Source organism: Rutilus rutilus (assembly GCF_951802725.1).
Source record: "Rutilus rutilus genome assembly, chromosome: 2".
Classification (NCBI taxonomy): Eukaryota; Metazoa; Chordata; class Actinopteri; order Cypriniformes; family Leuciscidae; genus Rutilus; species Rutilus rutilus.
In genome coordinates this window covers 7,394,772-7,421,873 of record NC_140210.1, presented here as the reverse complement: position 1 = coordinate 7,421,873, position 27,102 = coordinate 7,394,772, and the positions used below count along the sequence as shown (strand labels likewise).

The 27,102-nt window shown below is 38.4% G+C and overlaps 1 protein-coding gene across 1 annotated transcript; it reads right to left on the bottom strand.

Annotated features, from left to right (window-relative positions):
• Nucleotides 1–3,220: 3,220 nt before the first annotated feature.
• LOC311280813 (interferon-induced protein 44-like) lies at nt 3,221–25,636 on the bottom strand. Its single transcript, XM_084393267.1, has 6 exons — nt 25,553–25,636; nt 5,157–5,361; nt 4,861–5,007; nt 4,598–4,769; nt 3,983–4,083; nt 3,221–3,860 (listed from the first exon to the last, which is right to left on the bottom strand). Exons 1-6 carry the CDS (start codon nt 25,567–25,569, stop codon nt 3,672–3,674), a joined length of 831 nt encoding a protein of 276 aa, XP_084249393.1. The 5' UTR covers nt 25,570–25,636; the 3' UTR covers nt 3,221–3,671.
• Between the last annotated feature and the right edge of the window lie 1,466 nt (nt 25,637–27,102).

Below are 27,102 nucleotides of genomic sequence, written 5' to 3'. Positions count from 1 at the left end.
TAACATTTAAAAGCAAATTTTGAATATCCAGAATTAACATTGTAGATATCAACAATGTCTTTCTGGCTAGTCGTAATTACATTTTGGATAGTTGGAATTGTCATTCAAGATATCTGTAACGTAATTGTGACAAGTCGAAACGACAGATAGAGATATCTGTAATTCAGTTTTGACTAGGCAAAACTGAATTACAGATATCTGCAATGACGTCATTGAAAATGACATTCAACTCGTCACACATCTTAAATGACAATTGCAGATATCTGTAATTCAGTTTTGACTAGGCAGAATGAAAGTTAAAGATATCTCAAACGTCATTATGACTAGTGCAAATTATTGTGCATGACGTTGCTCTATTTTACATATCCATTTCCCCTCCCCGCCATAATCAAAGAAAAAGTGGGTTAATTTCCTTATTTCTATGAATGGAAGAAGAAAGAAGCAGTCATGGCGTTGGCTGTAATCGAAAAAAACACCAGAAAATGTTTTTTATATACAAAAAAAATCAAATAATTTTTACAATGCTATGTTTATGTTCATGCTTAAAAGGTTGTTGTTGGCGTAAGATTTATGCGTGAAAAAGATTCACACTAATTCACTTTAATAAAGATGCTGACATGCATGCTATTCATGAAAGTACAATAACATTAACTTCCTTAGATGAGAAACAAAGTTCTTAGTTCAGATTAGTTCTTATTTTTTATTTATTTTTTTCAGTTTGAAACAGTATCTAACAGCATGAAAAAAGACGATTAAAAACTCTGGTTGCTCCGACATGGTGCTAATCAGTGCTAATTAAAGTGAACAGTTAACAGGTGCTATGTGATTTGATGATTTGAACAACACGCTCTGCTCCCGCCTAAAGTGTGATGCATGCATACAGATATCTGCAACGTCATTTGGCCTAGTCAAAACTCTAATTCAAGATATCTGTAATTACATTTTGACTAGGCAGAATAAAAGTTACAGATATCTCAAATTTCAGATATCTCTAATCAAAATTCATTTCAAGATATCTATAACTTGATAATAGATATCTACAATTAAATTATGACTATCCCTAACTCCAGTTTAAGATATCTACAACGTCATTTCGCCTAGTCATAACTCCAGTTACGGATATCTACAACGTCATTTCACCTAGTCAAAACTTAATTTAAGATATCTGAAAAGGAACATGTAGATATCTTGAATTGAGGTGAATTAAAGATATCTTGAACTGGAGTTATGACTAGTCAGAATCAGATTGAAGATATCTCAAACTAGAATTACAGATATCTACAATTCAATTGCAGATATCCATAATTCACATAGTGGATATCTGCAACTGAATTGTAGATATCTGTAATGATAAACCCCATACAAATGAATGGCAAAAGTGATGTCATTTGTCCTAGGAACACTGTCTTTGTGGATATCTGAAATTACAATTATGGATAGGAAGAATGTAGTTGCGGATATCTGAAATGTTCTTTTTGACTAGGCAAAACTGAATTACAGATATCTGCAACACATATCCAGTCTAGCTTTTAAATGTTAAAATGGCTTGCCATAAACACTGTCTTTGTGGATATCTGAAATTACAATTATGGATAGGAAGAATGTAGTTGCGGATATCTGAAATGTTCTTTTTGACTAGGCAAAACTGAATTACAGATATCTGCAACACATATCCAGTCTAGCTTTTAAATGTTAAAATGGCTTGCCATAATTGCTACTAGTAACAATGTTCATTTTTGATATCAAGAATTACATTTTTACTAGTGACAATGTTAATTTCTGATATCATGAATGTGATTGTTACTAGTAAGAAAGACATTTTAGATATCTGAAATTATATTGATATCAGAAATACATTTTCAGATATCAAAAATGAAAATTTGTACTAGTAGCAATTCAATTGTTGATTTCAAGAATAGACATTTCAACTAGTGACAATTGAATTCTTGATATCAGGAATTTGCATTTTTACTATAGTAACAATGTAATTCTTGATATCAACAATTCAATTCTTGATATCAACAATTGATTTTGAATGGCAGCCTATGGTGACATTTCACTAGTGAAAATATAATTCTTGATATCAACAATTGAATTTGAATGGCAGCCTATGGTGACATTTCACTAGTGAAAATATAATTCTTGATATCAACAATTGAATTTGAGAATGGCAGCCTATGGTGACATTTCACTAGTGAAAATACAATTACAGATATAAAGAATTATAGTTTTTACTAGTTGAAATTCAATTGTTGATATCAAGAATTATCATTTTAACTAGTGAAAATTTAATTGTGGATAACAAGAATTAGCATTGTTACTAGTGGAAATGTAATTCCTGATATCAAAAATTGCCATTGTTACCAGTAGAAACATTATTCCTGATATCAAGAATGATCATTTTAACTAGTGAAAATTTAATTCTTGATATCAAGGATTCATATCCTGGAAATGAATAAAAGTTAAAACGGCTTGCCATATTCTCCGGTATGTTGCGTCTCAGTCTGACCGGTACCCAGAGTGCTCGCTCATGAGTTCGAGCACGCGCTTGTAAACTTATTGGTTGTAATCTGAAACATCACCGGTAGAGGCTGCTGAAAACTACATACAGCACCTTTAAAATATGCTGTAATTATTATTTTGTAGTTGTAGCCTATATTCTGAAAAGACATTGTTCAACATGTATTTTCACATTAAATGTATGTTAATAGAACACAGTCAATGGAATTGCAAAATGCAACCAATACCTTAGCAAAACAAAATGAATGATCGAACAATTTGAAATTTGAAATTGTTCCTATTGTTGTTCCTCTAAATCTGACTTGATTTTGCACTTTCCTGCAGTTCACGATGAGCTCTCAAAATACCAGAGAATAATACATTAAATTAACATTATCAAATGAGTATTTATTTAATAATATAATTAAATTGATTAAATAAGATAATTCACACAGAAATTAAAATGTACTCATCCTCACCCAAATAAAATGTTAGGGTCATCTACCCCTTTAATTTAATCTTTTAGGGTGTACCGGCCCTGAAGGTGTAAAATCATAGACAAAAAAAGAATATACTCATAGTATATATATTATATTCATAGTAGACAATGCTTTATTAAAGTTAGACAAGCTAGTTTAGAGGTGATCATGCAGAGAATACATTTCAACATGAATTTCAAGAAAGTCACGCTTTCTCTCAATCTAAATGTACACATTCCTCCAAATTCACTGTTTTGGGACAGGCTAAATACATGTATTGTCAAGAAAAATGAACAATTCAAGATTAAATAGTATTTATTCAACAGATCTCAATAAGTAAAAGTTATTTTGTTCATAATTGTTTTAAAGAATCTAAAAGTGTCACTGCATTATACCCACATTACTTATTTGTGTAATTTAATAGTTTTTAATTTGTTTAATGTTGAAAGATTTTACTTCATAACTTTTCATTTCTTAAAAAAAAAATCTAATTCTAAATCTAAATCTAAATCTAAATACTTTCTATTAATTTTCAGGTTTACATTAGATCTGAGCTTATAAAAGCATTGAAAGAGCTTATATGAAAGAGCTTATATAAATACAATGATATGCTTCGTATTCCTATAGGTAGACGTGGATCAGCTGAGAGTCAGCTGATGCGAGCTTGACTAACGTGACTAGCCAGAACTGACGTTATACGCTTGATTTTTGTCTGTAGCTTTTATTGTCCACCAATCTATCATTGGCAATATAAACAATCTGTTCAAGTGCCTTTAGTATCAGAGCATCAATGTCATCCTCTGTGTCAATCTCTTTATGGTAGTTCTTCACTGGAAAGATGTTTGACAATGGCACACCAATTGTGTCACTGCACAACTCCATCTGGACAGGAACAGAATGTTAGGTCAGAAAATTAGATGTGGCTATTAGATAAAATCAGTTCAACATCTGCAATACTTGCAATATGTAAAATTGAAACGTGTTTGTCTTTGGATATCACATACCTTCTCTTTGATCTTCTTGCTAGTGTAGATCTTCCTTAGATCTTTGTTGACCAGCGGACATGCTTCATCCACTTTGGTCATGACAACCACTTGAGGAATCCCTACAGTAAATACAGAGGCAATGTAAAGGTTCTAAATCCTTTTGAAAGTTGTTTTCCTCAACAAAATTGAGCACATTTATGGTAAAAAAAAAAGGTAAAAGGACTGCATTTATATAGCGCTTTCACAGACCCAATGGCCACCAAAGCGCTTTACATAGCCTCACATTCACCCATTCACTCACTCATTCATACACCGACGGCGGTGTCAGCCATGCAAGGCGCCATCCAGCTCGTCGGGAGCAGCTATTTATGGCAGTTTGTTGTACATACAGTATCTACATAACTGACCCACATACATTGTCTGGGTCATATAAATAATTAGGCATAAAAGTTGAGCCTTGTAACATGCCCTGTTTGCACTTGGCATTAAAATGCAGCCTGTATCTGGATTTTGTCCATCTACGCATTGAAAACACACACACAAACCCAATTCGCTTTATGCCCACTTCTCTCCTATGTAAAGTAATGTATGTGAACTCATGAATAAAATGAAACATTCAGAGGTCAGATTTACCCTTATCACGAATTCTATAGCGGATGATCTTCAACTTGTCAATAAGTTTATCATCTGTTGATTGGACTGTTCTTGCGTCTATGACATAAACCAGGCAGAAAGCCTGATCGGAGAGGTTAGGGTCACTGACGTAATCTTGATCCTTATGAGTGAGTGCCTTCTCCTCATTGAACTAAGATTGGAAATTCAGAAAAATATGTTAAACGTCAAACCTATTGTACACACACAAACTTTGTCAAAATGTTAATTTAGTGGTTTATTACTTTATAGCCGTCCTTCACGTGTCCAAACACAGCATTGATGATGTCATCTGGTTGTGTTCCAGCCAACACTGCAGCTTCTAAGCCCATTATGTCCTTGAAGGTGAAGGGCAAAGTTTTTCCCCCACTTCTGATGGTGAATCCTGTGAGCTACAAATGAAGACCAAAATATAGAAGCACAAATTTTTGTGAACAATTTCCACGAAATCCTCATTTAAAAATTAGCTAAAATGCTGAAAGCACGGTCACCAAACATGTCTGGGTCTTTTAGAAAACATTAAACTACTGTATAGGTATACCTCTTTTGTGTAAGTACCACTGCCATCATGAGATGAATTCACTTGCGCTCTAGCGATGATCCGTCCTTGAAAGATACTATCGATGGAGTTAATAAAGCTGGACTTTCCTGCTCCAACTTGTCCAGCTACCAGGATCTTGATGTCCTTTACTTTTGGATCACTAGGAGAGAAGTTTTCCAGCTTTTCTTTTAGAGCTCCTTTTTTTCTGTCAAATAAAAACACAATTTTACAGAACAGAACTCAAAGCAGATTTGTTTTATGTGGCACAATGGAGTCTTATTTGGAATAGAATTACCACTTTACAGTTTTTGAAATTAAATAATGCTAATTTCCCTTAAGAAGTAACAAAATGATGCACTTCTTTTGGGATTTTAGGTCATTTATAAAATGTTTTAGATCTTATGTAAATTTCTCTATTTCACCACTGTTTGAATAAGCAAGTGTGCAAACTTTTGGAACTTCCCTATAAATAAAAATGTTCAAAAAAATATATTCTCACAGAAAATATGAGAATTTCGCATTTATGTGGGCCAAACTGCTGCCATTTGGTAAAAAAAAACAAAAAAACAACAACTTTACATCAGGTCAAAATCATGTTGTGACAATAATGGCCAGTAGATGGCTCAAGTGTTCTGGGTTCACCCCCTGTGCAACAGTTCTAAACTTTCTGCTTACAGTAAAATTTACATTTGAATATTTATTTTTAAATTATATATTTAAATTAACTTTCATTTAAAAAAGTTTGGTGCATATAATAATAATAATAATAATAATAATAATAATAGTTTTGAATTTTTTGTGCAGTTTTTGAAGTTCTGTCTTTTTTGCAGTGGTGCATACATACATTAACAATAATTTCCCTTTCTCTGTGTAAGTGTGTGTGGGTGTACTCTCACTTTTAGTCTCACTCCTACATTTATGTGTGTGTTCAAGGGGCAGACGAGGGGGAGTTTTACAGTTTACAGTGTCTCAGACGGAGGTCGAATAGGCCGCCTCCCCCTACCATTATTCTTGGAAATGTAAGATCACTCAGAACTAAGATGGAATATACAGTGAAAGAAACCGGCTGTACTGATGCCGAATACCTCTGTCTAAGTCTAAGACCTTTTTATCTCCCGAGGAAGTTTGGCAGGGACGGACTGCACAATTTCAGGCTGGGAAATCCTATACCCACCCAGGCCATCCTATGCACCCAAATAAAAAAAGAAACACGGACAACCCTATTTTTTCCTAAATTACATTTATTGGTCTAAATCCTTAGGCTGGGGCCGTGTAAAATAATTAAAGGCTTTCTCGTGAACGGTATCCTCACTTCCCTTTTCCTTCTCTTCATTTGCCCTAATATCTCTCTGTCTCTCCCTTCCACCAGTACCTGAAGAAGAGACAGGTACAAGAAAAATACGCACACTTCATACATACATACATACATACATATATATATATATATATATATATATATATATATATGAAGTGTGTGTATTTTTCTTGTACTTGTCTCTTCTTCACCTGTCACTTGTTCTGGCCTCATGTTACAAACAGAACTGTCTCCACCTTGGTGTAAAACAACCACCTTATTGTAATTTGTTTGCCCAGAATCTACATTTATTTATGTATTACAAGTATTATATTTATGACAAAATGTTGTTGTTTTTATCTTAAAATTACTTAAATATCCAACATTTAGCAACACTATACTTCATACAATGTTATAAAAAATGTATCTTATTTTGCTTCTACATGTCATCTCACTCCCTGTCCCTGGCTGAATGTGTGATCATTGCACCACAGCTAGTGCTAGGTTGACTGTCTCCACCTTCATTTGATTTTAAAAAAATAAAAAAGGAAAGGAAAAAAGTTTTAAACCTCACAAATGGGCAGACATAATTTTCTAAATTGTGTAATAAAATGATATTGCATTATTTTTTGTTAATAAATGTTAATATTTGTCTGCTAAATTACTAATGTAACTTTACACTACTAAATAATATTAATTTCCTTTAGCACACAGTATTTTGAGTGACGATAGTAATAGGGGCGCTATACCGCTTACATTTGCTAGCATTTCAATACTAAGTTAACGAAGAAAAAAGTCAAGTCAAGTCAAGTCAAGTCTATTTGTATAGCGCTTTTCACAATACAGATTGTATCAAAGCAGCTTCACAGTATTAAATTAAAATAATACAACAAGGTTTGTTTCTAGTGGAATTTATTGATTGATAAAATCAAATTAAATATCCCCAGAATATCCCCAACTGAGCAAGCCAAAGGCAACAGTGGCAAGGAACCGAAAAACTCCATCAAGTGACCTAATGGTGTCCTAAAACTCCATCAGGTGACCCAATGGAGAAAAAAAAACCTTGGGAGAACCCAGGCTCAGTCGGGGGCAAGTTCTCTTCTGGCGTTTATTAACTAGAGGCCGGATTGTAATTTGAACTGTAAGATTAAAAATATTATATGAATGCCTGGCTGAAGAGATGCGACTTTAATCTAGTTTTAAACTGGGAGAGCGAGTCTGAGCAACAAACACTATCAGGAAGGCTATTCCAGAGTTTTGGGGCTAAATGTGAAAATGCTCTCCCTCCTTTGGTGGTTCTGGATAGGTATGACCAAAAGCCTTGAATTTAGTGATCTTAAAGTGCGCGATGGATTATAGTGCAATAGAAGATCCGTTAAATAGACTGGAGCTAAGGCGTTTAGGGCTTTATAAGTCAGTAGCAATACCTTACAATTAATACGGAACTTTATAGGTAACCAATGCAGTGATGATAAAATCGGTGTTATATGATCATATTTTCTTGATCTAGTAAGAACTCTAGCGGCGGCATTTTGGACTAACTGTAGCTTGTTTATTGAGGATGCAGGACAACCGGCTAATAAAGCATTACAGTAATCTAGTCTCGAGGTCATGAATGCATGAACTAACTTTTCTGCATCAGAAACTGATAGCATATTACGTAGCTTAGCAATGTTTCTAAGGTGGAAAAAGGCGGTTTTTGTAACATATGAAATATGATTTTCGAAAGACAGGTTGCAATCGCGTATAACACCCAGGTCTTTTACTGTAGAGGATAAAGTAACAGGACATCCTACGATGTTAAAGTTATATTGCGAGAGGTTTTGTGGGCGGTTTTTTGAACCGATGATTAGTACCTCTGTTTTGTCTGGATTTAATAAAAGAAAATTACACGTCATCCAATCTTTTATATCTTTAACACACTCTGTCAATTTGGATAATTTAGCGTTTTCATCTGGCCGTGATGAAATATATATTTGAGTGTCATCAGCATAACAATGGAAACTAATTCCATGTTTCCTTATAATATTTCCAAGTGGCATCATATATACTGAGAATAACAGAGGGCCTAACACAGATCCCTGCGGCACTCCATTATAGTTTACTGGAGTTATGATCGATTTTTCTCCATTTAAATAGACAAAATGGTAGCGGTCAGATAAGTATGATCTGAACCAGCTTAATGCTTGTCCTTGAACACCAGTATAATTTTGTAGTCGATCTAAGAGTATTGTGTGATCTATAGTATCGAACGCAGCACTAAGATCAAGTAAAACTAGTATTGAGATACAGCCTTGGTCAGAAGCTAAAAGTAAATCATTTGTGATTTTAACGAGCGCAGTTTCAGTGCTATGGTGCGGCCTGAATCCTGACTGAAACTTTTCATAGATATCATTTTCTTGCAAGAAAGAACACAATTGAGCGGACACCACTTTTTCTAATATTTTAGACATAAATGGAAGATTTGAAATGGGTCTATTTGCTAGGTTATTATGATCTAATTGTGGTTTCTTAATGAGAGGTTTTATAACTGCCAGTTTAAATGTTCTTGGAACATGACCTAAAGAAAAAGTACAGTATTTACAGATGAAACTGACCTGCACTTGAAGCCCTGAACAGGTCATTCATTTTGCAACATTTTGATGCTCTGAGTGCTTTCTTTTTCGTTGTCCTTTCCCTCTCTGCTACACCTTGCCGTTTTCTCTCCATCATCGGGTGCTGCTCGCATTTTCTGTTTAACCTTATGGCTGAGGCTTAAAGTCGAATCGTAGCCTTGCCAGTTAACACTAACAGATTTATGATTTTATTTTATAATAATAATTTTATTGAATGACGAATTCGAAAATGATAACTGGTAAAGGTAGTCGTAGGCTATATATATATATATATATATAAAAAAACAATAAGAAAAAAACGAGAGAAAAAAACGCTGGCTGGCAGCAGGCCAAATTAGTCGCCAGGCCACCGGGAATTCTCCCGTTGCTCCCGATGGCCAGTCCGGGCCTGGAGTTTGGCAACGTGATACTGTGTGTAGTGTATATTCCTCCCAGTGGTAACGCATCCAGAGCTGCCTTAAGTATATCTGACTGTATTCAAAAACAGCTACAGCGAACACCGGTGTTGGGATGGTTGTTGTTGCAGTACAGACTGTATTAAGTGTAACACCTGTGAACTTCCGTTGTTTACATTTTGAGCACACATGCGGGTTTATGGTTGTTCAATAAACTCAAGTGTACGCAACTATATTGGCGTTAACCGTCCATTCTATTTATAGATAAAGAATAGAATGAAACATGGTGGCAGCGGTGCTTTGTAAAGAGTAAAAGCACGGAGATTTAGAAAAAAAAAAAAAGTATGGTCGAGAGAGCAGAGAGCTCAGGCGCAGCGAGGATGGAGAATTCCCTGGGGCTGAGACCACCACCACCCCTGTGCCTGGACTCAGCTAATCTGGCGAAATCATGGAAAATGTGGAAAGAAGAGTTCATGCTGTATATGGATCTCACTTTGGCGGACGCTGGGGAAGCCGTGAAGCTAAAAGTGTTCAGGTATCTCATCGGGGAGACGGGAAGAGAACTATGCGAGACCCTGGTTCCCGCATCGTCTCCGGATCGGACAGTAAGCAGCTTAATACGTGCATTGGATGATCATTGCAATCCAAAAGTGAACGAGACAGTTGAAAGGTACCGTTTTTTTGTCAGGAATCAGTCCTCTGATGAGAGCATTGACAGATATGTAACGGACTTAAGAATGCTTGCTAGTACGTGTAATTTCGGCCAGATCAAAGACTCTCTAATCCGCGATAGAATTGTTTGCGGCATATACAGTTCAGCTTTGAGAGAGAGACTTCTGCGGGAGCAAGATTTGACTTTGGAAAAATGTGTACAAATCTGCAGAGCAACAGAGTTGTCGCGGGAAAACAACAGAACGATTGAAGGACGAGTAACAGAGGAAGTGCACGCGGTAAAACAGGCCGTGCGAAAAGAAACAAGTAAGAGCACTGTAAACTGCAAATTTTGCGGGAAAATGCACGAAAGAAACAAACAAAAATGTCCTGCATATGGTAAAAAGTGCAGAATATGTGGGAAAGACAATCATTTTGCCACAATGTGCAGAACAAAAATACAGACAGGAAAGACAGTGCATAACATTACGGAGTCAGATGATGGAAGTTATGAAGACATCTTGTGTGTAACAGTAGAGATGGTGAACGCAGTGTCAAAGGAGAAACAGCAGCCGCCTTCAAAACTGTTTGCTGCCATGCTCCTGGGGAATAAACAGGTGAAGTTCCAGTTAGATTGTGGAGCCAGCTGTAATATAAAACCTGTCAACCTGTTGAATCCATCCACACAAATTGAAAAGACTGAGCAAGTGCTGGTGATGTACAATAAAAGCACACTGCAGCCATTGGGGAAATGTATATCTAAATTGAGGAATCCAAGAAACAAAAAACTGTACCGGTTAGAATTCATGGTTGTAGATGAGGGGACTGCAGTGCCGCTACTGGGTAGCAGGGCAGTACAAGCCATGAATCTAGTGAAAGTCCAGTATGAAAACATCATGGCTGTGGATAGCATCGTCACTGAGGAGATGAAAGATGAAATGTGGAGCATGGATAATATCAAAAATGACTATGCGGATGTGTTCCAGGGAGATGGATGTCTGGAGGGCGTGTACAAGATAGAAGCAGACACTGCAGTAACTCCAGTAAAACTGCCAAAGAGAAGGGTCCCTGTTGCGATGATGGCACCACTCAAAGCAGAGCTGAGTGATCTTCAACGAAGAGGAATCATCACGCCAGTGGACTGCAGCACAGAGTGGATTAGCAGTCTCGTCATTGTCAAGAAGCCATCAGGAAACCTCAGGATATGCATAGATCCAAGACCACTCAACAGAGCTCTGAAAAGATGTCACTTTCCATTGCCGACAATAGACGACATACTGCCAGACTTGTCAAGGGCAAAAGTCTTCACTATGTGTGACGTCAAGAATGGATTCTGGCATGTGAACCTGGACGAGAAGTCAAGTTACATGACCACATTTGCCACACCGTATGGCAGATACAGATGGCTGAGGATGCCAATGGGCATCAGCCCAGCACCAGAGGTGTTTCAGAGGAAGCTCAGCCAAGCTCTGGAAGGATTGCAAGGTATCTATGTCATCGCTGATGACATCCTCATCACAGGAGAGGGTGAGACGTTAGAAAGAGCAAACCAGGACCACGACACCAAACTGAGAGCACTGCTAAACAGATGTAGAGAAAAAAAACATCAAACTGAACGCAGAAAAGTTTCAACTGAGAAGGAGCGAGGTTCCCTACATCGGACATTTACTTACCGCTGACGGGCTCAGAGTCGACCCTGAAAAGGCACGAGCGGTTAGAGACATGCCACGTCCAAAAGATGTTAAAGGTGTCCAAAGGTTCCTGGGCATGGTAAACTATCTCTCGAAATTCTGTGATCACCTGTCAGATGGCTGTGAGATACTGAGGCAGTTAACCCATAAAGACAGTATCTGGGAATGGTCAGATGTGCAAGAGCAAGCATTCACAAGGCTCAAGGACGCCATCACCAAAGCTCCGATTCTCAAATATTATAACCCAGATGAAACACTGACACTTCAGTGCGACGCATCAGAGACTGGGTTAGGGGCCGCTTTACTTCAGGAGGGGGCGCCAGTTGCTTATGGAAGCCGGGCATTAACTCAGACAGAAAGGGGTTATGCCCAAATAGAGAAGGAATGTTTGGCCATTGTCTTCGGTATGGAAAAATTCCATCAGTATACATACGGGCGAAAAGTCAATGTACATTCCGATCATAAGCCACTGGAAAATATAGTACGAAAACCCCTGCTGAACACCCCAAAACGCCTGCAAAGAATGTTACTTAGGCTGCAGAGATATGATATTGAAGTCAAGTACATTCCAGGGAAGAACATGTTGCTAGCTGACACGCTGAGCCGCGCATTCTTACCTGAACATGCATCAGAGGGTTCAGTAGAAATGGAGATTGAGAGCATAAACATGGTCCAGCACATACACATTGCAGAACAAAGACTCCAGGCCATCAGAGAGGAAACAAGCAAAGACAGGAAGTTGCAGTCACTAATTAAATTAATACAAGAAGGCTGGCCAATGAACAAGAAAGACATACCGAGCGACATTGCACACTATCACTCCTTTCAAGAGGAACTGAGTGCCCAGGGTGGAATTGTCTTCAGGGGGGAGAGAGTTGTAACCCCCGATGCACTCAGAGGTGACATTGTTCGGCGCATTCACTCCTCACATTTGGGCATAGAGGGATGTCTAAGAAGGGCAAGAGAATGTGTTTATTGGCCGGGGATGAATGAACAGATAAAGACATTCATAGAGAAATGTGACGTCTGCAGGTCTATGGATGTGAAACAGCAGAAGGAGACTCTACAGTCTCACAAACTACCCAGTAGCCCATGGTCTAAGGTGGGGACAGATATATTCACTTTAGACAGCAGAAACTACCTAATCACTGTTGACTACCTCTCTAATTTCTGGGAGCTTGACTACTTACCTGACACACAATCCACCACTGTCATCCATAAGCTGAAAGCCCATTTCGCAAGACACGGTATACCGGATGTCATTATCTCTGACAACGGCCCACAATACACATCAGAAGATTTCAAAAGGTTCAGTAGACAGTGGGAATTCAAACACAAAACGTCTTCACCTGCATACCCACAGAGCAATGGGATGGCAGAATCAGCTGTAAAGTCTGCAAAACGACTGTTGAAAAAGGCAAAAGCTGATGGTAAGGATCCATACCTCGCCATGCTTGATCAGAGAAATACACCATCACACTGGATCAAAGCAAGTCCAGCGCAGCGGCTGTTCAGTAGGAGAACTAGAACTCTGATGCCCATGCATGACAACCTGCTACAACCAAAGGTAATTCACTCACGACAAGAGCAGATTGAAAACAGAAACCGTCAGGCTGTATACTATAACAGACATGCGAAGGACCTAGATACTCTAAAACAGGGGTCTCCAACATGTCGCTCGCGTGCTACCAGTCGCTCGTGGCTTGATATGTGCTAGCTCGCCAGAGGCCGTTCACATATTGCGTCTTTTGCGCGCTCAAGTTTGTTCAAATGTAGGCGCGCGGCAAGCGCCCTCATAATTGAAGCGACGCGCAAATTTTTTTACCAGGCGCAACGAGATGAAAAAATCTAAACTTTTCAGAATGCCGCAAACGCACCGCAGGTCATGTGACAGGAACCAACCAATCACCCCTTTCCATAACAACATTGAAAGCTCAGTCAACATGAAGGATGGGGGTACACCCAAACACTACTAATAAATATAAGCTATAATGTGTAAATGTCAGTAATTTATCTTTTTTGACTTTTTATAAAAAAATATTTAAAGGCTGAAATATGAGGTTTATCTTTGTATAAAACCATTTTTGTCAAAACTTTATTTGAACTTGTACATGTTAGTAGATAACAGGTTAAACTGGGCACATTCCTGTCAACACACACAAAAGGTTTTTTACCTTGCTTGCTGGTCTCTCTCAGTGAAGTGAATTCCGTCTCTTCCCCGGGCCAGACATGAACGGCGCGGTCCAGCAAAAGACAGTCTCAGTGATATTACTGGATGCTCCGGCAAGACACGACAAACCCCAGACAGTGACTACGTTTACATGCAGCCAATATCCGGGTTATGGTCGGGTTAGGGGTTTCTAAAAACATTCGGAATTACCCGTTTACATGCGTGAGCAGAGAGAGTTACTCCTGTATACATGGAATTTGTAATCAATGGGCAATATCCCGATGTAAACGGCGACGCACGGTTAGCGTCTGGACGTACGGACAACCTTAAAGCCTGTTTTATACTTCTGCGTCGAACTGCCGCCGTAGCTACGTCGTAGGCTGTGTGTAGCGCGCGTACCCTTCGGCGTACCCTGACGTGCACCTCTCCAAAAATGTAACAACGCGTCAATTCTACGCGGACACAAGCGCTGTGATTGGTCTGCCAGAACCCCTCCCTCGGGGTTTCATGCTCCCCAGGTGCGCGTCAACGCGGACAACGACACAGAAGTATAAATTAAAACCAACACGTTGCCTACGGCGTATAGGCTCCGGCGTATGTCCGACGCAGAAGTATAATGAGGCCTTAAGACCCAATATGCGTCATTTCCGATTCTTCTTCCTGTATCCAAAGACAACAACAACAGCAGCAGCACGCGGTTAATGAATAGTTCGGGGCAGATAGCAATCGCCTTTGTTTGCGCTTTCCTCTTCGCTCCAAAAGTGTGGTGCTGTGCTGCGTCTCGCCATGTTTACCTCTATTTCTTGTTTACTTCCGGTATACTGCACGCGGGGTTTTGTATGCGCCGTCTCTACTCAAAAGACCAAGATTCCTTGCGAATAGAACATGCGCAGAACACAAATCAATGTTCCTTTTGATGGGGATATGCCGATACGCGTTTACATGACCAAACATTCAGGTTAGAAAAGGGGTACCCCAGGTATAATATCCGGGTTTTTAAAAACCGGGATATGAGCATATCCGGGTTTTTGCCGGTGTTTACATGGCCGTGCGCGACCGGGTTATTGCTAATATCCCGGTTTTGAACGGGTTATTGGCTGCATGTAAAGTCAGTGACTACGTTTACATGCAGCCAATATCCGGGTTATGGTCGGGTTAGGGTCACTATTTGGGTTTCTGAAACATTCAGAATAACCCGTTTACATGCGTGAGCAGAGAGAGTTACTCCTGTATACATGGAATTTGTAATCAGTTGGGAATATCCCGATGTAAACGGCGACGCACGGTTAGCGTCAGGACGTACGGACAACCTTAAGACGCAATATGCGTCATTTCCAATTCTTCTTCCTGTATCCAAAGACAACAACAACAGCAGCAACACGCGGATAATGAATAGGTCGGGGCAGATAGCGATCGCCTTTGTTTGCGCTTTCCTTCTCGCTCCAAAAGTGTGTTGCTGTGCTGCGTCTCGCCATGTTTACCTCTACTTCTTGTTTACTTCCGGTATACTGCACGCGGGTTTTTGAATGCGCCGTCTTTACTCAAAAGACCAAGATTCCTTGCGAATAGAACATGCGCAGAACACAAATCAATGTTCCTTTTGATGGGGATATGCCGATACGCGTTTACATGACCAAATATTCGGGTTAGAAAAGGGGTACCCCAGGGGTAATATCCGGGTTTTTAAAAACCGGGATATGAGCATATCCGGGTTTTTGCCGGTGTTTACATGGCCGTGCGCGACCGGGTTATTGCTAATATCCCGGTTTTGAACGGGTTATTGGCTGCATGTAAACGTAGTCAGTGATGCGGCGTTATATTTCTGACGTACTGTAACGTGAAGCCTTGTTTATACTTTCGCCTGGCTCCGCAGCGCGAGTCTCCGCAGACTACGCGCGCACCTCCCGAAATGGACGAGGTGTTTATACTTGACGCGCTCGCCGTTGTACTATTCTTTGAAACGATAGGGGGCGACTCGAGTAATTGTCCTCTAAACCACCAGGAATCAGCAGTGAGAAGAAGAAAGCTATACACACGTGACAATGTTTATTTTAGTACCAATACCACACCAATACCACACTACAAAAAGAATCGTGTAAAACCCAGTAAACCCTGAGATTATTACTCGTGACAATAAAACAAAATATATGTATACTAGAATGTGTAAAAAACATAACTAAATCAACGATCTCCTTCATATTTTCTAATTTCACTAAACATTTCATTAAGTTTCGTGAACATTTTTATTAAACATGGACCTTTATGTTCATTAAAAATACTTTTTATGCTATTGTATGCTCATTTTTAAATGTAAGCAACTCATTTATACTGCAAACTGGGTGCTGGTGTGGTGAGAAGTTCGAGCTCGGCCAGATTCGGCTCGAAGTCGTTCATCTTCGGATGCGGCGCCGCTCGCGTTGTTACAAAAAATGTCGCGCACACCGCCAGCCGAAATTGGGTCTTGCGAACCCAACGCGCACGACCGCCCACACCGCAATGACATCATTTTTGCCGCGCGCACCTTCGCGCTCGTGCGGACGCGTCGAGTATAAACCAGGCTTTACTCCGAGTCCAAGCGCTCGCGCTATTTCTGGCAAGGGACAAACTCAAAACAGGTTTACATTTTGCATTAATAGTCCGGCCCGGTCGGCAGTCGCTTCAATGTGTCCAATATAGACAGCCTCTGACTGTTATAGCGTTGTAGACACGTGGTGTAAGGCAAAAATTAGGAAATAAAAAGCACGATGGACTGGTGCCAGCAGAGAGGCCGTTACGTCAAATACACTAGTATACAGCAAATTTAAAAAATACAATAAGTCTCTGTATGTGGTATTAGACAAATACAGTAGTATACTGCTAACTTACTTAACTTACTTAACTCGTTGCTAACTTACTGCCCATCTGTTAAAATGGCAAATATATCAGATGTATGTTGTCTACCTTTTGGTGCAGGTGAAGACGCTGCACGCGGTGCTGTCTTAGCTGGAAGCTGTAGAGAAGCAGATCCGCGACCTTTTAGAGAGACAAGCTGAGCTGATAGACCGGCGTTTAGCTCTTGAATCAGCACGCGCCGATGAGTCGATTAGAGACCGGCGTTTAGCTCTTGAAACATCACGCGCCGATGCACACAAATCAGTGACTAGCATTAGTAATCTGCTGACCCCGACCTCGTCTACTCCGTGCGTTTCTCAGCATTGGTCCCGAGCGCCCATGCAGGTCACGATCAGCCATGGTTTCGTACACTCCGGCTCTGACACACCACCACGAAGCCTGGGTTCCACAGCGGAAGACGCGAGCCAGGACCAGAGCAAGAATCTCTCCGCCCCTCCCGGTTTTCGAGATCTCAAACCAGAACCGCTTCTCCCCTCTTTGCGAAACAAACGGAACGCGATGCTGTCATCATCGGCGATTCCATCGTCCGGCACGTCCACGCTACGTTAGGTAAAAGTAAGGTGCACTCACTGTTTTCCTGGTGCTCGTGTTTTCGATATCACTGCGCGGGTACCCGAGATCTTGAACGGTGACGAGCGTGTCGGAGCCGTCATGTTGCATGCGGGAGTGAACGATATCAGGCTGCGGCAGACGGAGGTTCTGAAGAAAGACTTCAGGAGCCTGATTGAGACGGTACGCAGCACATCGCCTGAAATAATGATAATTTTTTCTGGACCGCTTCCCACGTACCGACAAGGGAATGAAAAGTTCAGTAGATTATTTGCGCTAAATGAATGGTTAATGTCATGGTGCAATGAGCAGAAACTGCTCTTTGTAAATAATTGGAATCTGTTTTTGGAGCGTCCTAGGCTTTTCCGCGCTGATGGCTTACACCCAAGTAGAATCGGAGCAGATCTTCTGTCTGATAACATCTCCAAGACGTTAAATACCGTTTGACTAGTAACCAAAAGTCCAAATTACAGTCTCTGCTGCACCAACATTGATATAAATATTAGTGTAGAATAGTGGTTCTCAACGGGGGCGTTCAGAGAACAACGGGGGGGCGTTGGAAGCAAGATTTTTGAAAGGGGGGGCGTTCAGGTGTTAATGGGGGGCGTTCACGAGTTTAAATATGTAACGCAAATTTTTGTTCATTTACTTTTATTCATTTTAAGCATTTAGTAGTTGTAATAAACATTTTAAGTGGGCTATTTAAAAAGTGTTAGGACTATGTTTTTGTTAAATTATGTTGTAAAACATATGCGTCGCAGAGTGTGATATCGTTGTGTGTGCGCGTGAAAGAATACCTCAGCAGCGCTCAAAAAAAAAAAAAACATTCGTCCGCAGCCGCTCTACTCCTGACCGCAAGTCGACCATCAGTGTTGTAACTTAGGTAGGCACTACACTAGGCAGGTTTTTTGTGTTCATTTCTATTGCATGATGATTGAAAGCAGTATCAATAATGTCAAAAATATGATGTGCAGTCAAGTTTGGGTTATGTATAGGCCTATGCTGTGAGTGTTCTCACCGCGCGCGCTTGTTGTGATTCACGGAGTAATTTACTGGCCAGGCATTATTGTTAACTCACAAGACAGTAAGGAGAAAATGACAATTTCAGGGATAATTTAAATATATTCTGCAATCACATTTTGGTAATGTATTCATTCATTTCACATCTTCTGCTTGGGTAGTTTCAAGATATAAACATAATTAATAATACAATAGTAATTTAATTGTTCATAAGTGTTTATTCTTGTTAGAAGATTTTTTTTTACTGATTATGAACACAAATTAATCGCAACAAACCAAATTAATTGTAATTGTATTAATTATACCATTGAAGAAAACAAGCTGATACCATGGTATTTTAGGCCTACAATTCTAACATAATATTTCATGAAAAATCAAGATTTTTCGAAAGTAAAAGTAAAAGTAAAAATCGAAAGTAAGTTAGCAGCTTCTTGCAATACTCTCCTAAATGCATAATAAAACCTAAGTGCAAACATTACCACTTCAATGACCGTCCTTTATTTTTCAGTGCATTTGTTTTACAGTACATGGCTATTACTGTCATGGGATTAATATTCTAACTATTATTATGTAGTAGTGTAATGCAGACAGACACAACTAAAAGAGGTTTGAATTTTTCTTTGCACACTGAATATGGTTTGGCACTTTCAAAGTGCACCAGATTGATGAATTTAACATTAAAATGCACAAAATTTTCTTACGGGGGGCATGCCCCCCAACCCCCCTAGGAGGCCACTCACCACAGATTTACCAAAATCCTGTGAGAAATACTGGTATTGCTATGTCAATGCAGTTTATAACTTGTTTTTGTTTTTGTTTTTATGAATCACTGTGGAGTATAGTCCAATTGTATTAATAAAAGACAATTTTGCATTTATTTCATCTATAAACTCTCACTCGTTCCTGCTCGCTCATTAGTCTGGGGTGGGGGGCGTTCAGGGACCTGGATATTGGATAGGGGGCACTGGCCCAAAAAAGGTTGAGAACCACTGGTGTAGAACATTGCATTGAAACTGTGTCTATTCCTTGTTTAGTGAGATCAAATAATAAATCTACTGCAGTATCGAGAAAAAATCTAATTGTTATTAAAACAGAAAATCTCGCTATTAGTGAACAAAAACAATTTCTAAAGCTAGGTCTTCTAAACATTAGATCACTCACACCTACAGTTATTGTAAATGAAATAGTCATAGATAATAGCATCGATGTACTTTGCCTTACTGAAACCTGGCTTAAACCAAATTATTATTTTGGTCTAAATGAGTCTACTCCATCAGGTTACTGTTATAAGCATGAGCCCCGTCTGATTGGTTGTGGCGGCGGTGTTGCAACAATCTATAGAGATATTCTTAATGTTACCCAGAAAACAGGTAACAAGTTTAATTCGTTTGTACTTGTACTAAATGTACTTGTACTAGGGATGCAAACGGTTAATCGATTATCGATTAATTGTCGACAAGGATTTACTCGATTAAATTATTGTCGGTTAATTGAACATTGCGAACGTGACACGAGATTCTCGCGGGCGGCGAGAGACCCGACATAAACTTGAGGCGGCAAAAAAGAAACCAAACATGAGGCGGTCAAAACGGAGTGGAGTGGGAGCATTTCAAATTACAGAGCTGGCAACTCTCACGCATTCACCGTGAGACACCTATGTGAGACACATGCAATTGACACTTTTCACACGCTCTCAAGCCACACATCCATTTTCTCACGCACAGAAAAATCGCGAGGCAAAGAGGACACGGAGACCGACAGACAAGACAGAGCAGGTTACTTGATGATATAAAAAAATCTCAGCTCTCAGATTCTGTCAATTTTATTACGAAATTCAAACAATAAATACTGTTTTGGCGCTTGTAAATGTGACGCGACAGATCCCTAGCGCACGTGAACCGATCATCTCTAATGTTAGCTAATAGTAAAAAAACACAAACACTGTTGAAAGATAGCTACAGTACAACTTACCGAAATGTATATTCCTCATACATAATATCGATCAATAAGTGTTTTTCATCAGCGTGAAGAGGTCAATAACATAGCTGGAGAACAATTATGTCGCAATTATGTCAGAAAGTTTATATTAATTGCATTGAATTCTTTAAAATTATTAAAAATTGGGCCTGTCTGTTCATGCTCCAATGATACATGATGTCTCTCCACACCTCATAACCTACCTCTGTTTGCATGAGTGGAAAAGCTAATTTGACTTGTCACATCAGATTTTCATTATTTTGTCTTATACTACAGGGCCGTTGAATGCTTGAATCTGATTGGTTCACAAACGTTCTAAGGTGAGCATTATTTTCAGGGAAACGCACAGCTATAGTTATTTTGTAATAACTATACATTTTATAAACTTCAGGGGACAGGGACAAAATACATTTTATAAACTGCAGGGGACAGGAATATGTCAAGTCATGCTTTACTTCCAAATCACTTCCAGTTTCCATTTACGGTAAATGCTGCCTGATCTTCTAAACTTGTAATGAACAGTTCTGTTTTTTCAGATAATGCCTCCCTAATCTTATCTACATTTCCAGTAAAGTTGGGACATTTTGCTTAATGCGATAAAATCAATAATTTGCAACTGTCATGATCCTGCCATATAGTCCTTGGGCCCTATCTTGCACCCAACGCAATTGACTTTGTACACCGACGCATGTTTCATTCCTATTTTGCACCCGCGCAAAGCGCGCTTTTCCCTCCACAGAAGCACGTCGCTAAACTAGGGAATGAACTTGCGCTCTCTGGGCGGTTCAGCGCAAAAAAGGAGGCGTGCCCATATGAAAAAAACCTGCATGGTTCATATACAGCAACCATATATCTTCCTTACTTAAATCGGCCAGAATTACCTTCTGTGTTTCATATAAGGCCAATATATGTCCTATACAAAATCAGACCGATTATGGCCACTTTCATACTAAATAGCACACATACAACTTGTAGGGGATTTTTGCGTTATATATGAATACTGTTAAAAGACTTATATGAGTTTTACATGACAAAAGTATGCAAATGTGTATGGTATTAGTAGAAATATATAAAACTCATATAAAATTTATATATAAATCATTTAAAGTTCTTATATTGAATCATATGCTAGTCAAATTAAAGTCATATAGAATTTATACACATTTTGTGTCATTTGTTTATGTGTTTCATACAGATTTCATGTTTTGATGACCAACATCTGATTCACTTATATGCAGTTGGCAAATTTTTAAAGGGATACTCCACTTTAAAATGAAAATTCTGTCATCATATATTCACCCTCATGTTGTTTCAATCCTTTATGAGTTTCTTTCTTCTGCTGAACAGAAAGGAAGATATTTAGAAGAATATCAGTAACCAGACAGTTTCTGGTCTCATTGACTTTTTTTCCTACTATGGAAGTCAGCGGGACCAGAAACTGTCTGGTTACTGATATTCTTCTAAATATCTTCCTTTCTGTTCAGCAGAAGAAATTCATACAGGATTGAAACAACATGAGGGTGAATATATGATGACAGAATTTTCATTTTAAAGTGGAGTATCCCTTTAAATTGTACACAGTGCAGAAGCCGGTTCGAGGATTACTACTAGCTGTCAGAATATCACTGACCTTTATGAAGACTGTTAATTTTCCTACAGGATTTGAAAGAGCAGTTAAAGCAATGACATTGTAAGACCGTGCATTTACATTAATTGTGAACTGTCTGGGCCTGTTGTTTGTGAACAAATCATAACATATTATTGCAAATGAACAAAGTTGAGTCAAATATGTTTCTAGAACAGTGATTAAAATGTTGAAAATTGGCTGGAATATGCTTTTGTATATGAACTCTGATTTGAACTCAATTTTTTTTTGGTGAAACATTTTTACACTTAGAATATTGATTAGATTTTTAAGCAGTGAAATAAATTACATACACTGTATTAACTGAGTAAATGTAAGTAAAACTAATTAAATAGATCTGAGTAACTGCATTTGGTACATTAACAAATGAAATTGAGTAGAAATAATTTGGAGAGAACATTTAAAAACAAATATTTATGAGTAATATTAACTGTGTTTATATGCCAGTAATATTAACTTTTTTATTTCCTCTAAACCTTTGTAAAAAATATTCCATACAACCACCAGTATAACTACATGACATTGGCCTTTATTGTCAATGAGTAGCCTACAGCAATACAGCATATTTTATAATCTTTTTAACACGTATACAATATTTAAACTCATGTAAGAAACATTTTCGAAGTAAAAACTAAACATTTAGGCCTAAACATTAAAGTAATTCAAGTGTAATCAACCGGTCTGTTATCCAGTATCCACCGGATCAGCGCTGTTTCTCCAGCCGGAGATGGACTCGCCTCTGCGGGGAAGCCTCTAACTTTACACCGCCGTCCTGCGTCACTCACAGCCGAAAGATGCTGCGACGCGACTGACTCCATAACCTGCCAATAAACAAATAGTGCAGTTCTGAGGACATTTTATCATCCAAATTAGTTATATTCATTATCTTTAGGAATATAGTCGTGTGTTTATGCAAGGCGTTACAATCATGCGAAAAGGCAGACGCGAGCCGACACTCGGTGAGTAACATTGCATCTCTGTATGTTCTTTCGCATTAAATAAAATGATTTAAAGCACATTAATGATTATACAGATCAAATGAAACATCCACACACCTGAATTTCACAGAGGAAATGCACCAATTCTGCGCCGCTGAGAAGAGAAGAGGAGAACTCTCTGAAGACTGAAGAGAATTCAAACAGCGCGCGCTCACTCAACCGCTGAGCTGTGGTCTCGTCACTTCAGAGTGGAGGAGGGAGGGGGGAGGGAGGAGGTGCGCGCATTGTTTTAATTGAGTAAACTTAATTTCTTATGCGTGTTAAATATTAATAATATTGATTTTATTTAAGTAATATTTGTGGTTCTTGAAACAGATCATTTTAATTATCCATTCTCAAATATGGTGATGGAAATTTCACAAATTTATTAGCTCAGTGTATTTTAAATAAATAATTGGTTAGTCAAATACTAAATTATTTTAGTGAAAAACTTCAAACTTAAATATAACTGTAAATTTCAGACAAAATTAATTGTTGGAGTTTTAGTCAATTAGCCTATTTCGTTATGTTCAACTCAAACTATCAAGTAAATGATATTCAGAGATTTTATTAAGTGAATAAAGTTAATTATTGCTGTGATATTTACTAAGCCACTGAATTATTTTTTTTAGAATTTATTTTTTATTTTACCCATAAGAATCACTTCGACATTTAGGAAAGTTATATGTTAAGAATAGAACTGCATGTTGTATAACATAGTACTGTGATAATGTTTAGAGAAATTTTCACAAATGAAAATGAAATCTGGTGATGCAGGATTTAAAATGAAAACTATTTATATGTGAAATATGCAACTGTATCTTGTAGAACACACTCTAATAAATGTGTGCTTGTGTGCGTAGTTTAAATGTTTCATCTAAGGCTGATTATACAGTATACAGTAACCATGATTGACTACAGGCATAGGGCTGGACTTAGGACAAGATAAGAACAAGCATGAGTGAAGCACAGCCTTATACTGATTGGTAAACTGCACTGTGTTTTATACACATCCATGTTGGACATTCATATTAAATTAGCATTATTTTCCTATGTTTTTACATCATGAAAATCTATATGGCTTCAGTTGTATGTAGGACATATATGACATAATATGATTAAAAATACACTAATATTATACAATTTATTATTTTGATGCTCCCCAACAGATATTCTACTGAGAGTAAGTAACTTGGCAAATACAAGTCATATTTTTCTACTAAACCAACCCAAACCATAACAGTCTACTGACAGTCTATACAGTTTACTAATACATAAAATGAGAGTTAGTTGACATGTAGTTGCAAAGTTACTTAGTTAATAAAATGTATGGAGTGGACTCGAAATGAAGTGGAACCAAGGTATATTACAGTATAGGCTATAACAGATTATTAAGCTATCATTACAGGGTGTATATATATTACATATATAAAATATATAAATACAAATTTTCCTAGGGCAGATCAGGTGCATAGCATATACAGACCATTTTGGAGCAGACGTCACAGTTACGTCACTTGCAGCTGCGTTCATTGGGTCTCGTTCATGAAACACGAGCAGAACGATTTTTTGTGTAAATCGTGTGTAAAGTGGTTCTGGCGTAAATTTTTGGATTCAATAAAATGTTCGTATTTTCCAAATGTTAGTTGGTACGAAAGAAATCTACACCTGCTCCCAGCCACGTGTAAATAGGGCGTTTAACATCCGAACGTACACAGCATTTTGAAAAAATATTATATATAGTAATTACATACGGTTTTTCTTTTTACTTTTATTATGAGAGCCAGTAATAGCATCTGCAAACGGAACACAAGTCCGCAAGTCTTTTTTAATTTTTTTTTTTTTTTTTTTTTTTTTTTTTTTACAAGTCCGCAAGTCACAAGTGTTGCAGTCAAGCTTCATGTCGAACCATTTTCTTTTCACTTCTGGGACTGTTCGATTAACAGATGAAACTCCATTAACTGCATCAATATGCTGCCAAGCATTTTTACCTAAAGCATTATTAGCCTACCTAAAAAAAACTTTTTTTTTAGGACCTGATATACGCTTGAAAATAAAATGTGGCGTTTTGAATGAACTTCTGATAATAAAACTTCAATTTCTGTATCTGAGAAATTTCTCTTCTTCTTCCCTTTTGAGAAGACATGTTGAAAATATAGTTGTCAGGTTGTCAGTCGGTTTTAATGGGCGGGATTTATGGTAATTGAGAGAATGAGCGTGCACGCGCGTCCCATTTACGACTGATTGGAATTCATTAACCCACACACACATTTCACTATCAAATCTGACGTTTACGAAGTGTTTGTGAATCAGGAGAAGAATTTTCGGGAATGTCTCTTTACGCGCAAATCACTCACATATTTACTCGTATATTTACGAATGTTTCATGAATGAGACCCAATGTGATGACAGAAAAACAAGTGGTAACAAGTGGAGGAAACGGAGATCCGCAGAATAAGAGACTAAAATTGTCTTGTGCCTTTGGATGTCAGAATCAGAATGCAAAAAAGATGGTCTTACCTTTTATAGAATACCATCTTCGAGGACACCCTTCAAAGCTAAATGCAGACATTTATGGTTGCAGGCCATTAAACTACGGTGGCAGAGTAGTGCACAACACAAAGAATTTTAAAAAGCAAACATAAGTTCACAACAAAACGAAATCAAGCCACAACACAATGAAATCAAGCCACTGCAGAACAGAAACAAGCCACAACACAACGGAAATGCTATCGGAAGTTAGTTTTCCTTGCCACTCTTCTATAGAGTAGGCAGTCTTACAAAGATATCAATAACGCGATTAATTTTAACAGTATGTAACCATTGTATATATCGACATGAGTATTGTTAGAAGTCATAGTTTTCTCCCTCTCAGCCATGTCCAGAGAACAGTTCTGTATGTTCAAGATTCCTTTGTAAGTATGTAATGCACATCTGTTATCTATTAAGTGGACTCGAGTGTTCAGCTGTAGAGAGAGCCCTCTATGCTATTCTATTCTATGCATTGTGTGGAAGCCTTCGGACCACAAGGCTCAGAAGGAAACTTTACCGGATATTGACCATTTATAGATTTGTTATACAATGTATATGATGTCATGTATGGTATCATTGGTTAGGATGGTCAAACTCCCCTTAGTCTTACACTATATATTCCAGACATAGAGTTTCGTGAGTTTGAGCATTGTCTCCCCAGCTGGTTAATTGTTCATTCATATGCCCGAATAAAGACGAAGGCTAAAGGCACTTTTCGTGTTGGAAATCTTCATTTCTAACAAGTATTACTTCAAAATCACCAACATACATTTGCTGCGTATTTATATCGAGTTGCTTTGACCCATTACCACGCATGATGCTTAAGGGAACGTTCAAATGCAATGTTAGTTTCACTTCCTGACTCCTGAGATACCTCCATCTGATCAATTTTTAAAGACAGCATTTGTATCCTTTCCATTCTGTGACAGTTGAGCTAGAAAAATAAAGATGGCGTCTGAAAGTTGCGCCTGGCCTGGTCATCAGCTTGTGTGTAAATGTACATTTTTGATCAGTGTTTTCCACTTATGATGTCATTTCTAGTGAGAAATTACTATTGTAATCATTAAATATTCACTGATAGTTTTCACCCAAGCTCTATCTATTTTGATGTAGATCATTAAACCATTACGCTGCCTTAGAAGTCCGTCTAAAATCAGTTTCATGAGGAGCCTTGTGTGCAAACGCTGCCTGCAAAGCCTGATAGGGCAGCGAGGCAACAAGTCAGCTGCCTATGTTTTCGAGTGCAGCTGGGGGTCACTGAAAATCTCAGACACTGAATATTTCAGAACACCCACTATGGATTTGCCTCCAAAATATTGGGTAGGCTGTGCCTCCCCTGCCTCCCCCTCCGACGAGCCACCACTGGTTGGTTGACAGATCTCATTCATATGATGTGTTTGCCATTTTCAGCCTAAAAACTTTTTGGAGAATGATAAAAGAGTTTTAAATGCAGTGTTTGCTTTTGCTAGAGATTTGTAGAGTTTTGCAGTTTGTGTTTGTGGTTTTGTTTTTACAGTTTTGAGATTCTGGGTAAATAT